At 43.8% G+C, this 11,975-nt stretch overlaps 1 protein-coding gene across 1 annotated transcript in view; it reads left to right on the top strand.

Moving 5' to 3' along the window:
- Positions 1 to 2,560: 2,560 nt before the first annotated feature.
- SLC35F4 (solute carrier family 35 member F4) overlaps positions 2,561 to 11,975 on the top strand; it is a gene marked incomplete at both ends in the record, with an annotated part of 155,039 nt that continues 145,624 nt past the window's right edge. Inside the window, one exon of the mRNA XM_079768011.1 lies at positions 2,561 to 2,663. Within this exon, the coding sequence (XP_079624137.1) occupies positions 2,561 to 2,663 (103 nt within the window). The remainder of the gene's footprint in view (positions 2,664 to 11,975) is intronic.

Raw genomic sequence — 11,975 nt, 5'->3', positions numbered from 1 at the left:
ACAGATGACATATTGCAGAATTGTATAACCTGAAATCTATATAATTTTATTAACTGATGTCACCTCAATAAATTCAATGAAAAATATGAAAAAAGTGTGTCCTAGAGTATAGCATCTGCTTGAATTTACTCTTTTACTCACCCTATTATAGATTATTACAGACATTTGTAAATGCTCTGCCATTTTAAAATTAATTTCTAGGTCACTCTGAGAATTTTTATAATCTCTTTTAGAAACATAGACTCTCATGGGTATAATATTTACTTTACTTAAAAATATGTTGAATTTGCTGTTTGAGTGAATGAGATCCAGTTAAATACATTTCCATTTACTCTGGAAATTTCTGTAAACAAAGCAAAACTTAGGAAGAAGGCAAGAATTTATATAACAAGTATAATTTATAATTTACATATATTAATTATGGTAAGATAAATTATAAACATTAATAGGACAAAGCCACTTGTCTTTAAAGTCTCTTCATATTTATATTCCTGTTACATTAGGTTTTTGCTTAAATTGTTTTTTAATTTCTTTCTTATTGAATTTATATGTTAATATACTACTGATTATGATGTTATTAAAACACATATTATATGTAATATAGGCAAATTTGTTTTACAGAAACTAAATAAAAAGGACATCGATTAATGGGATCAACCCATTTTACCATGTACAATGCATACATTTTATATAAGGTTTGCCACAGAAATAAAAATAATAAAAGTTTGCTGAAAATTGCTTCAGGTGGGGGGTGGCAGTGGAAATGTAGAGGTATTATCCTTTCATTTTTGCTCTAAATGCTCAGCTCCCCACCATTGCATAGAGTTGCTTTTTCCTTTAATTTTATTTTGACCTTTTACTTCCTTTGACCCTTCCATCTTTCCTAGCCCAGAAAGCAGGTGTGGGAGGAAATTGGTTTCATTATGAACTTTCTCCCAGGCACAATCGTCTCAAATTCACTCCACTCTCAGGATTCTGTGCTAAGCTTTGTGTCCGGATGAAAACCCTCAACACATTGTGAAATGTAATACTGCAATTTATTTATTTATTTATTTATTTATTTATTTATTTATTTATTTATTTATTCTCCCCCTCCCCCTTGACCTCTCCCAGCCCATGTAATACTGCATTTTTGTATGCTTATACCTATTCATCTTTTTAAAAAAGTTTGCATATTTCTTCCCTCTGAAGGATCCACACACAATGTGGAAAACGCTTGAAGGCAGAATGGCGTGATAGATTCATTGGCGGTTATGGAGGGGGCACTGAAGATTACATGCTTTTATCCTCCCCCTCCCCCCATCTTTAGAAATGTGAAATCTGGCAGTGATGTCTGCAGCTGGCTCTGGATGGAAGGTGGACATAATGACCTCTAAGCTGATGAGCTGACACCCCACCCCACACCCTCACACACCTTTAGTTTCTGAGATGAATCGCTGAAGATTATGATTCAGGAGGCTGTGACTGCAAACCAAGAAAACAGAAACCATCCCACTGCTCTCTGACTAGCCGGTGGGTCTCCTGCCAAAGCGGAGTCACAGCCCAGGGGAGGGTGCTCCCTCTGAGCACACAGCCTCAAGGACGTTCTAGACTCGGATGGGAAGTCCGGAGACTGTAGCTAAAACTTTCACCGGCCCAGATAGTCACCGTTAGAAGGGCTTTCCCCTCTGACAGTAAAGAAGAAAACCAGCTCTCCTCTGGGCATTTGGAATGGCAAAATAAACATGCTGTGCGCAGCTGCGTCTCCCAAGCCTGTGGCGTTTTCCTTGGGAGGATGGAGGGCCCCTGACCTAGACCGTCAGCCCGTCGTGGCGGCTTGATCTCTTCAAGTCCTTGCGTCCGTAATACCTGGATAACCACTGCATGTACCACCTGCTGGGGCCTCATTTTTTTTTTTTTTTTCATTTCCTACAATAAGACGGTCTTTTGGGCAAGTTTCAGGAACTGATTAACGCCTGGGGTGTAGACGTTAATCTTGCTCATCAGCCTGGCCCAGATGGTGTAGGCGCCCCGAGGGATCACCTCTCCGAGCCACAGTGTGCATCTCTCCCAGGAACAGCCCTTTCCCCACTTGAATCTCTCCCCCGCCCCCCGACCCCACCCTCCCCTCCCCGCTGAGGCCCGGCCACCATCTCACCCTCCCCTTTTCCCACTCCCCTGGACCACACATCCCTCAGTCAGGTGGGTCGGGGGATGTCTACCCTTCCGGGAAGGGGCGCAAAAGGGTTAATGATGGGAGTCGGAGGCCAGGTGGGGCGCCCACACCCGCCCGGCCGCGGTGGGCGTCGGAGGTGAGGGGGCGCTGTTCGGGCAGCGATGCGCCGGGTGGCGGGCGGGAGAGCTGCCAGGCTGACGGAGAGGACGGCCGGAGTGGGGGCCGCCGCCGCCGCCGCTGTGATGCGGAGCCCGTGCTGCGCCGGGCGGTGCAGTCAGAGCCCGGGCGCGAGAGCACCAGCTGCAACCTCGGCACCGGAGGCGGCGGCGGCACCTGCGCCAGCTCCCGGGCCCCGCGCTGCCCCCTCCGCCCCGCCAAGCCCGGGGCCGCCGCCCGGCGCTCTCTATGGATGTCAAGGCGGCCCCCAACGGGGTGGCCACCATCGAGGACCGGATCTTGCGAATCACCGGCTACTATGGCTACTACCCGGGTTACTCCAGCCAGAAAAGTAAGACGCCGTGGGGCTGCCCTGCTCGAGGCGCTGGAGAGGGGTGGGAGGCGGGAGGGAGCGCCGTCCGGACACCTGCAGCCTGGCTGTGCCGCCGCTGCCGCCCTCCTGGCCGCGGGGTCACCGGGTGAAACGTTTGTGCGCTGTCCTCGGTGCTGAACCGTGGAAGAGAAATGGGGCCCCGTCGTTTGCTCCCAGGAGTTCGGAAACAGTCGCAGCCTTGGGGCAGAGGCGCAGAGGGGACCCGGTGAGCTCTCTAGACGGCCGTCGGCCCTTCACCCCGGGCTTATTTACGACCCGAGGAGATGAACATGGCTGTTTACTTAGCGGGAAGTCAGCCCTTGGGGCTGTGCTCTCCCAAAGCCCCTACTGGGTGCCAGGCTGCGGGCGGGGTGCCTAGTACGCAGGTGGATAGGTTCGGGGGTGGAGCCAGCCGGGCGGCGGGTCCAGACTTGGGTCCTGGCGCCCGCTGGGCCAGCCTGCTCGCTCTGGCTGCGGAGACGTTCCCAGCGCGGGAATCACTCCTGTTAAAACGTCTTGGGGAGGTTCTCTATCCTGGGCAGAGAAAGAACCTGCTCAGCTCTCGGAGTCCGGAGTCCTGGAGCTGGGAGCCAGAGACCCAGGCACACGACTGGGGCGGGGCGGGGGCGGGTGGAGGCGCGACAGGGCCACCCGCCCGCGCTGCCCTCCGCACGTCGCGGCTTCCTCTGAGCCCCAATCTGTTCGGTACCCACTCTCTTCTGGCTAAACGGGTCCTGCGGCACGGATGCTCTCCCGGTTCCGGGGCAGTTTTGAGGGGAGGGAGATGAGATGCGCTCTACTCCGGCCCCCTCCCCCAACACACAAACCCACTGGCTGTATTTACTGGGATTAGTTCTGCCAAGCGACCCAACTGGAGCTCGGTTTTTGTTTCTCTCTTGGGGGAGTCAGCTGCGGCTTAATTCCCATGCAAGTGGGGTTTCACTTCTTCTATATCAATGCACTTCTGTCGCAATGGATGGAGCTTAATTTATGTTTTTGCTTATTTTTAACCAGAAGGCTTGGAAGCTCCTGGAAGCATGTCTGATTTGTATTTTTCTGTGACATTTTGGGGTGCAAGCAACATTGCAGTGCATCTGAAGCAGACAAACCTTGACACATAACCAGAAAACACTTTTTTTCCCATGTAACTTTCTCCTCCACTATGGTCCATCTCTATTGAATAATAATTCAAGAGCTTTCTTCCACGGGCTGTCTTTACACAGATATTTTCTATTTAAATATTTCATTTGGCTTCAGGAAAGGCCTATCGGATTTGGATGGTTTCTGTCTAGCTGTTTTTAGCATTAGAGGCTTACATTATTCATTTTCCTACAAAAGTAATTATATAGTGTTAGAATTTTCTGGAAAGAAAATAACATGCTGTGGAATGCAGTTTGAAGTCTTTGTACTACAGACTCAAAAACTCATTCCCCCCCTGTTGGCAAAGGGTTTCTTTTTTAACCCTAGAAATGTAAGTGAAGGCACTAGGATACCATGTGGGGGTTCTGTAGATTTCACCCATGAATATTTTTATTAGGAACCATGGATTTTGGCTTCCTAGAGAATGTAGAAATTACCTGTGAAATTACAAGACTCAGGGTAGTATATGGTTATGATTTTTATAACAATGGAACTTTGGTTAATAAAGAACAAACAAAAAAGAATACTGGAAAAGTGACATTTTAAATAAAGACATGTTCCTATTACCTTTTCTTACTTGCTGAAATAGGTACACATGTTTCATTTGCCCTATAGTAACAAGACAAAAAGAGGGATGGGCATTGGCCAAGACAGTAACCGAAGCTAAAAGGGTTAAAGATGCATTTGGCATAGTTATTTGGGAAGGGCACTTAACCTAACTTCAGGCCACGGAGTTCAAAAGTGAAGGCAGAGAAGCTCACAGGGAGAGAGAATTACATGATAGTCCAATGACTTTTAGGTTTCTTGTGCTTTCAGAGGTAGAAAGAGTTTGCACAGTGAAGGAATAGGAGAGGAGAGAGCTGGAAGAAGGCCAGGCAGCCGAGCACCATGGAACAATCCTGCCCTTAATTCAGGCTTTCACTAGTAAACAAACACATTGAAGCAAACCAGTACAGTATGGTCAACTGACTTAAGCTGTTACCAGGCATGCTCAACAGCTTGGGAGATGTCTGTGGGGATATAGTATTTATGAAAACACTGTGGTGAGGAATATGTAATATGTAAAGGCAAGGTGACTTTCCGGTTTTCTGACTGCTCGTGTAGGAGGCCTTAAGGATGGGATGATCTCCTGATACCCATGCTGTTTACCTTTTTAGAAGTAGGTGGGGACTCACCTGAGAATATGCACCAATGATCAGCCTCATGTTAGTGCATCCTGATGCCACCCCTGCCAATCGGGGAAATGAGTACTTGTCCAGGACAAGTTCTAGTAGTCAGGCTGATATAAAATACATATATTTTATTCTGATACATATAAATGGTATGGAGATGATTAAAGCACCTGTCTAGCCTGGAGTTACTTATGGTCAGCGAGGGGAAATAGATCTTTCCTTCAACAGGTGTTAACTGAGCACCTCCTATATGCCAGGAATACATCAGTGAACAAAACAGACAAAAGTATTTTTCTTTTTAGGGCTTAAGTTCTAGTGGGAGCAGACAGGACAAATAAACAAATTATCTAGTATATTTCAAGGTGGCAGCTGCTTTAGAAAACTACAACAGTGTAAAAAGGATAAAAATATTCTGAAGGGGGTAGTGATTTAGCAATTTTAAATAAGATGGTAATATAAGGCCTCACTGAGGAGGACACAATTGAGCAAAGACCTGAGGGATGCGAGGGAGTTAGCCAGGTGGACATCGGGAGGATGACATTTCAGGCAGAGGGAGCAGCCGGAGCAAAGCTCCGAGGTGGAGGATACCTGGCATGCTAGAGAAAGAGCAAGGAGGCCTGCCTGGATGAAATGGGGTGAACAATTGGGGAAGCGGTTGGAGATGAGGTCACTATGTGATACAGGGGCTTAGATGAAGTAGGGCCTTATCGGCATTGTAAGTGGTTTGGCTTGTAAGTCTATGCAGGGTTTTGACAGAGGAGTGATGTGACTGGACTCACCTTTCAAAAGGACCAATTTGACTGCTCCATTGGGGCAAGGGTGGAAGCAGAGAGACTAGTTAGTATGTTATTGTAATTACCTGGGTGAAAGATGATCATAGTTTGAATCAGAGTGACAGCAGTAGAGGTGGTCAGATTCTGGATGTAGTTGAACTTAGAGCCAACAGTTTCCTGGTGGGTTGGATATGGTAGCTGCAAGAAAGAGAGGAGTAAAAAGTGATCCCATCTTTTCTGATTGGACCAAGTTTGAGTTGCCAGTGGCTGCAGTGTGGAAGGTTTTAAAGTAGAGAAGTTTAGGGGGTTAGAGGCTAAGGATAACATTGATAACATTTTGGAAAGGTTAAATGTAGTTGGAGATGTTGAACAAGCCTGGAGATGTCGGAATGGAGATATAAAGTAGAGATTTTCCAGCATTTGGATGTTATCTAAAGCCTAAGACTGATGAGATCTCCAAGAAATGAATGATACAGAGAAGAGAAGAAGAGCAACAAGGACTGACCTGAGGGGCACTCAGACATTGAGAGATTGGGGAGAAGAGGGGAGTCATTAAAAGAGACCAAGAAGGAGCTCCCAGGAAGGTAGGAGGAAAACCAGGAGCTGTGATACCCTAGAAGCCAGAGAAGGGTTTCAGAGGGAGGGGATTAGCTGAGTCCAGTGCTGCAGAAAGGTCAAGTAAAATGAAGACTGATAACTGACCATGGATTTGGCAATGGGGTGTCTTTGGCTACCTTGACAGAGCAGGTAAAGTAGTATAACATGGATTAGAATGTGTTTAGAGAGAATTAGAGGAAGGAATTGGAAATGTGAGCATAGACAAGTCTTCAAGGGTTTTTGTGCAAAGGGGAACAAGAAGAAATGGGATGGTAGTGTTAATAAGGTTTTTACATTTAAATGGCAGATATAACAGCATATTTGCATGCACGTGAGAATGATTCAATAGAGAAAGAAAATTGATGATGTTGGAGAGATAGGGTATCACATTTAGTGCACAAGGGAAGGGACATTGCTTTACTTTAGATGGATATAGGGCAGAGTGTGTGGGTGCAAGTTCTGGAAGATGGATAGCTGAGATGGTGGGAGTCTGTTGAGGTTTTCTTCTTGTTGCCTTAGTTTTCTCCGAATAGAAAGCAAGGTCATCTACTGAGAGTGAGGATTTGGGAGGAGGTGATAGGGGGTGGAGGAGAGAGAATGCGTGAATAGTTAAATAAGGAGAGTGTAAAAACTGGGGAAGTACAGTAAGCTTGTCTGGCTGCCTTAAAGAGCCCACTTAAAAGTTTCTGATCACATATTTAAAGTGAAACTAGCCAGTAGGTTGCTGTATTCACTGACACAGTGTATAGGCATGGAGCAAGTGAAGAGAAAGATTCAACTAGAGTTTCAGGGGGTTGTGAATGTATGTAAGAAGGATCCTATATAATAATGAGCTAATATGCTAATTAGACCAAACAGCAGAACAACCGTCCGGATGACCTTCCTGATGAAGCTGGGGCTTCGAGGGCAGAGCCCCTTGTATGAATTTTGTACATTGGGCCTCTAGTATTATTATAATGATTGACCACAGAATTTAAAGCTGGTAAGTAAAGAAGAGAGGATATAAAGATGATTGGGGAGAATGAAAAGTGGTAGGATCAATAGATTGGAAATCTCTGTGGGATCAAAGGCTAGTGGAAGTTAGCTGAAAGAAAAGGGGTAGTGGTCAAAAACATAAGAGGGCTGTATACTATAAGAAGTCATTTCCTTAACTCAAGTCAAGTCATTTTGTTTTATTGTATCCCATTATCGATATATTTGGGGGTGAGCCTTCTTTTTGTGTTTGTATAGGAGGCGGTATATTGTGTAGTAAACTAAGCCATAGTGGTTAGGAAATTGATTCTAGTCTTAAACCGTCCAGCAACTGGCTCTGAGACCTGGGACACTTCTCTTGGTAGACATCAATTTCCTTGTTTGTAAAAAAGAGGGTAAAAGTTGGTCCGACGGTTGTGGGTTATTGTTAAGCTGATTAACAAAAAGAGGGTAAAGTCCCTGCCTCAGAGCAGCCAGGCAGCAGGTCAGCTTTGCCAGCCTTCAAAACATCTCACCTTGGGCGGAAGAATCTTACCCAGTAAACTCTAGTAGTATGCTGCCTCCGCGCACTCTACCTTTTATCTCAGATGGTGGCCAGTTGCCTCTCTGTTTCTGTCAGCCTTCTGTTCTTTCTATTCCCCAGTAAGTGACCAGGTTCCGTGGTTGTTTCCTACTGGTAGTTGCATAGTTATGGTAAAACCTTTCCCCCTTGCACTGATCCTATCTCTGACCACCTCCTGTCCAAAAAGAACTCGACTAACTTCTGGCTCCTGTGGCTCTCTGAGTTCGCCAACGGCTGCTCTGACTTACCATTTCCCAAGATTCCAGCTTCAGCTGTCTCTTCTTACTCTTTCCTTTCCCTGAACGAGCTCATTCAATCCCATGGCTTTACCATCTTCTATCTGTCTGTATTTCTAGGTTCACTTTTTCTGAACCCAGACCTGTATTTCAAACTACCTACTAGAATTCCCACCTGGATGTCCTCCAGGCATGTCACACATAAAACTAAATTTATCATTCTGTTCTTAAATGTGCCTTTTCCTTCTTATTATGTTTTTTGGCTTCTAATATCTGTATCCAACCAATTGCCCAGAAACCTGGAGTTATCCTCAAACTCTACCCTTGCCCCATACCCCATATTCACTTACCGTAACTGTACTATATCTATCCCACCCAAAATAAGTGCTTTCAGTCACTGTTGTGACTGCTTTAGTTCTATCCATCACATCTCAAAATCTTCTAATCCAGTGTGCATACCTTAACATTTAATTCCCTAGAATGCAAATCTGCTCACCTCCTTTTCCTGATCAATTGCCTGAAATAAATTTTCATTTTCTGTGGAATAAAGTCCAAACTTCTGAGCACACCACAATCTGAGTCCGTCTTACATTGTTTTATTTTAGTACACATTCCCCACCTCCCCTCCCTCCCATTTCCAAAGTAATGCATGCTTAGTGCAGAAAATCTGGAAGGCAGAGAAGCAAAAAGAGATTAAAATAAAATTACACATAATTTCACCACCCAGAGGTGATCAGTGTTAACATTTTGGTTAACACTATCCTTTTCTATATAGACACATGCAAATGCTTTTTATTTCATACTGAACATTTCTCTTGTTGGTCTATATATTAACAATGTATGCATAGTCTTTCATATATTTAAGCACCTTAATCAACTTAAGTTGCTGAATTTTTAGTTCATTTTTTCTTCTTAATTTCACATCCCATGTGTTCCCGTCTCCCTTCCCCCACCCCCAAACACTGGACATAGTCTCATTAAGCAGCTCATTGTTTTCATACCCTTATTGTCCCCCATGTATTATGACCCCCAAGGACTTCCTCTCCTGTTTCCTTCATCACACTCTGGAAAGCTCCTATTTATCTTTAAAGATTGAGTTTAAATGCGCTGGCCTTTGTAAAGCTTCCCAATTGCCCCAGGCTGGGCTAATCCTCTCAGCCTGCTTCTGCAATACTGTTCCTCACCTCTGCTTCAGCTTTTAGCACACTATTTTGGGCTGTTTGTACTAGGATACCTCACCTACAGAGCTGGGGAGAGCAAGGACTTATCTTTATTCATTTATTTTCCTCTTAGGGGAAGTGACTAGTACATTCTGAGTGTTCAATAAAGTTTATTGTACTAGTGAATGAAGGATTACAGTTGCCTCTGAAGAAATTGGAGAGCTAATTATTTTCACACAGAAAAAAAAGAGTACAGGATGGTAGAGATCAGAGGGAAATAAAAAAGTTTGCTAGCTATGAATGAATCAAAAAGATGTGTCTATTCAAAGAATGAGATGACATCAAATGATATTTTATGATCACTTTACCTTTGTGGTGGTAACTTCTGCATTTGTGTCTTTCCTATTTCCTTCATAATGTTTTCTGTACTTGAATGAGGGGAAAGGCAACTTACAAAAATACAGAGTAGTGCCCTAGCTGGTTTGGCTCAGTGGATAGAGCATCGGTCTGTGGACTGAAGGGTCCTGGGTTCGATTCTGGTCAAGGGCACATCCCCAGTAGGAAGTGTGCAGGAGGCAGCAGATCAATGATTCTATCAATGGATGTTTCTCTCTCTCTCTCTCTCTCTCTCTCTCTCTCTCTCCCTTTCTCTCTGGAATCAACAAAAATATATTTAAAAAAATACAGAGTAGTATAAAGTTACTATAATTATAAGAAATAAAATGTAACCCCCCCAGAAGTGGTTATTATTGGTCTTCATGGTAACAATCTGTACTAATAAAAGGGTAATATGCTAATTAGACCAGATTGACAGGCCATCTTCCAGACATCTGACTTTCTTCCAGACAAAGCCATGGTGGTGGGGGCCGAGGCAGAGGCAGTTAAGGGCGATCAGGCCGGCAGGGGAGGGCCATTGGAGGCAACCAGGTCAGCAGGGGAGGGCCGTTGGGGGCATTAGGCAGGCAGGCAGGTGAGTGGTTAGGAGCCACCATCAGTGGGACATCCCCCAAGGGGTCCTGGATTGGAGAGGGTGCAGGTCAGGCTGAGGGACACCTCCCCCGTGCACGAATTTTGTGCACTGAGCCTCTGGTATTTATATAAGCTTTAAGCATTCTAATTGGAGTAAGTTATAAAATAGTCTCTTACTGGTGAAATGAATACACCAAACATGTCTCCCAGTTCATATTCTGTTTATACCCTGATAATAAACTTTATGCTTCTTTGTATATATAGGAAGTATTTTTTAAACAGTTATCATTACCATTAGTATATAGTATTGAGAAAACTTTGTAACCTAGTTTTTAACTATGACATATAAGAGCTATGTTGATCCTACATAGCATTGTACATGCTATTGATGTTGGAAAATGTGGTAGTTTCTACAGTGTTAATTTTTATGTGTATTTTTCATTTAAAATGTAAATTTACATATGACTGGGTATTTGTATTATAAAATACTACTTCTACTACTATCTAACAGGTGGATTTAACATTAAGTTCAGATATACTTTCTTTAGAAAGCCTATATTAGACTTGTTTGAGGCCATGAGGTCTAATGCAAAGTCCACCAGACTCTGCTGTGATACTTGCTAGCCTCTTAAATTTGTGTAAGTTGATGTCTCAAATGAATAATTTTGCTCTTGGAAATGGGAATAATAATAATAGTTGCTTCACAGGTCATTGGGAGGATTATGCAAGATAATGTATGTAGAATGTCTGGCACAATGCCCAGTTTAATATGGAAGCTATTATGATTATGGAGGAAACCAGTAGAATTGGTTTCATAATATCTAAGAGCCTTGCTCACTTTTTTTCTCCATATCCAATGTTGTTCTTTGAATTGTTAAAAATTGTGTTACAATAGCGTGAAAGATAATTTACTAATTACTCAAGTTCACAATGGCTTTTAGTTTTGGATGTTGCCTTCCACTCCTTACTCATTTCTGGCCAGCCTAGTGCTGTAACTGAAAGGGGCAGTCTTTCCTGGATTGTCCCTAGGGATAGTTTACAATTGGCTAGAGGCCATTTGTGAGGAGGTTATTTCCACTGGTCCAAAAAAAAAAAAAAAAAAAAAGGAGAGAAATCTAGGGCCTGTGGATGACAGATGGGTCTGTATGTCTGGAGATGTAGAGGGAGTGCAGGGGTGAGGGATGTGGGAAAATGAGGGAGGGGGAGAGAACGGAAGAGAAGAAGGGTAGAATCCGAACTGAAGATGGGTAGCGTGGATGGGGTGGTTAGGGTTAGATAGGATTGGGAGGACAAACAAGTGGAGAGGAAGTGAAGGCTGAAGATTAATTTGGATTCCTTCTGTTGGAAATTGTATTGTTCCTTTTATATGTGGAGTCTTACAGGTGAAGTTCCCTATTTAGTTATTCATATAAATATAAATAGGGTATTTTATGTTCTACTTTAAAAAATACATCCTTATGTCATAAACACATTTATATATTTTTTCATAGTCTTAAGTGTAATAGTTATACTTTTTTAAAGATTTTAAATTGATTTTTAGAGAGAGAGGAAAGGAGAGGGAGATAGAAATATCGATGTGAGAGCGAGACATTGATTGGCTCCCAACCTGGGCATATGCCCTGACTGGGAATCAAACTGGCAACCTTTAGGTGCATGGGTGACACCCAACCAACTTAGCCACACTGGCCAGGGCAATAGTTATATATATAT

Source organism: Cnephaeus nilssonii (genome assembly GCF_951640355.1).
Source record: "Cnephaeus nilssonii genome assembly, chromosome: 4".
Lineage (NCBI taxonomy): Eukaryota > Metazoa > Chordata > Mammalia > Chiroptera > Vespertilionidae > Cnephaeus > Cnephaeus nilssonii.
Note: the sequence above shows the minus strand (reverse complement) of the source record. Positions and strands in the feature narration are given on the sequence as shown.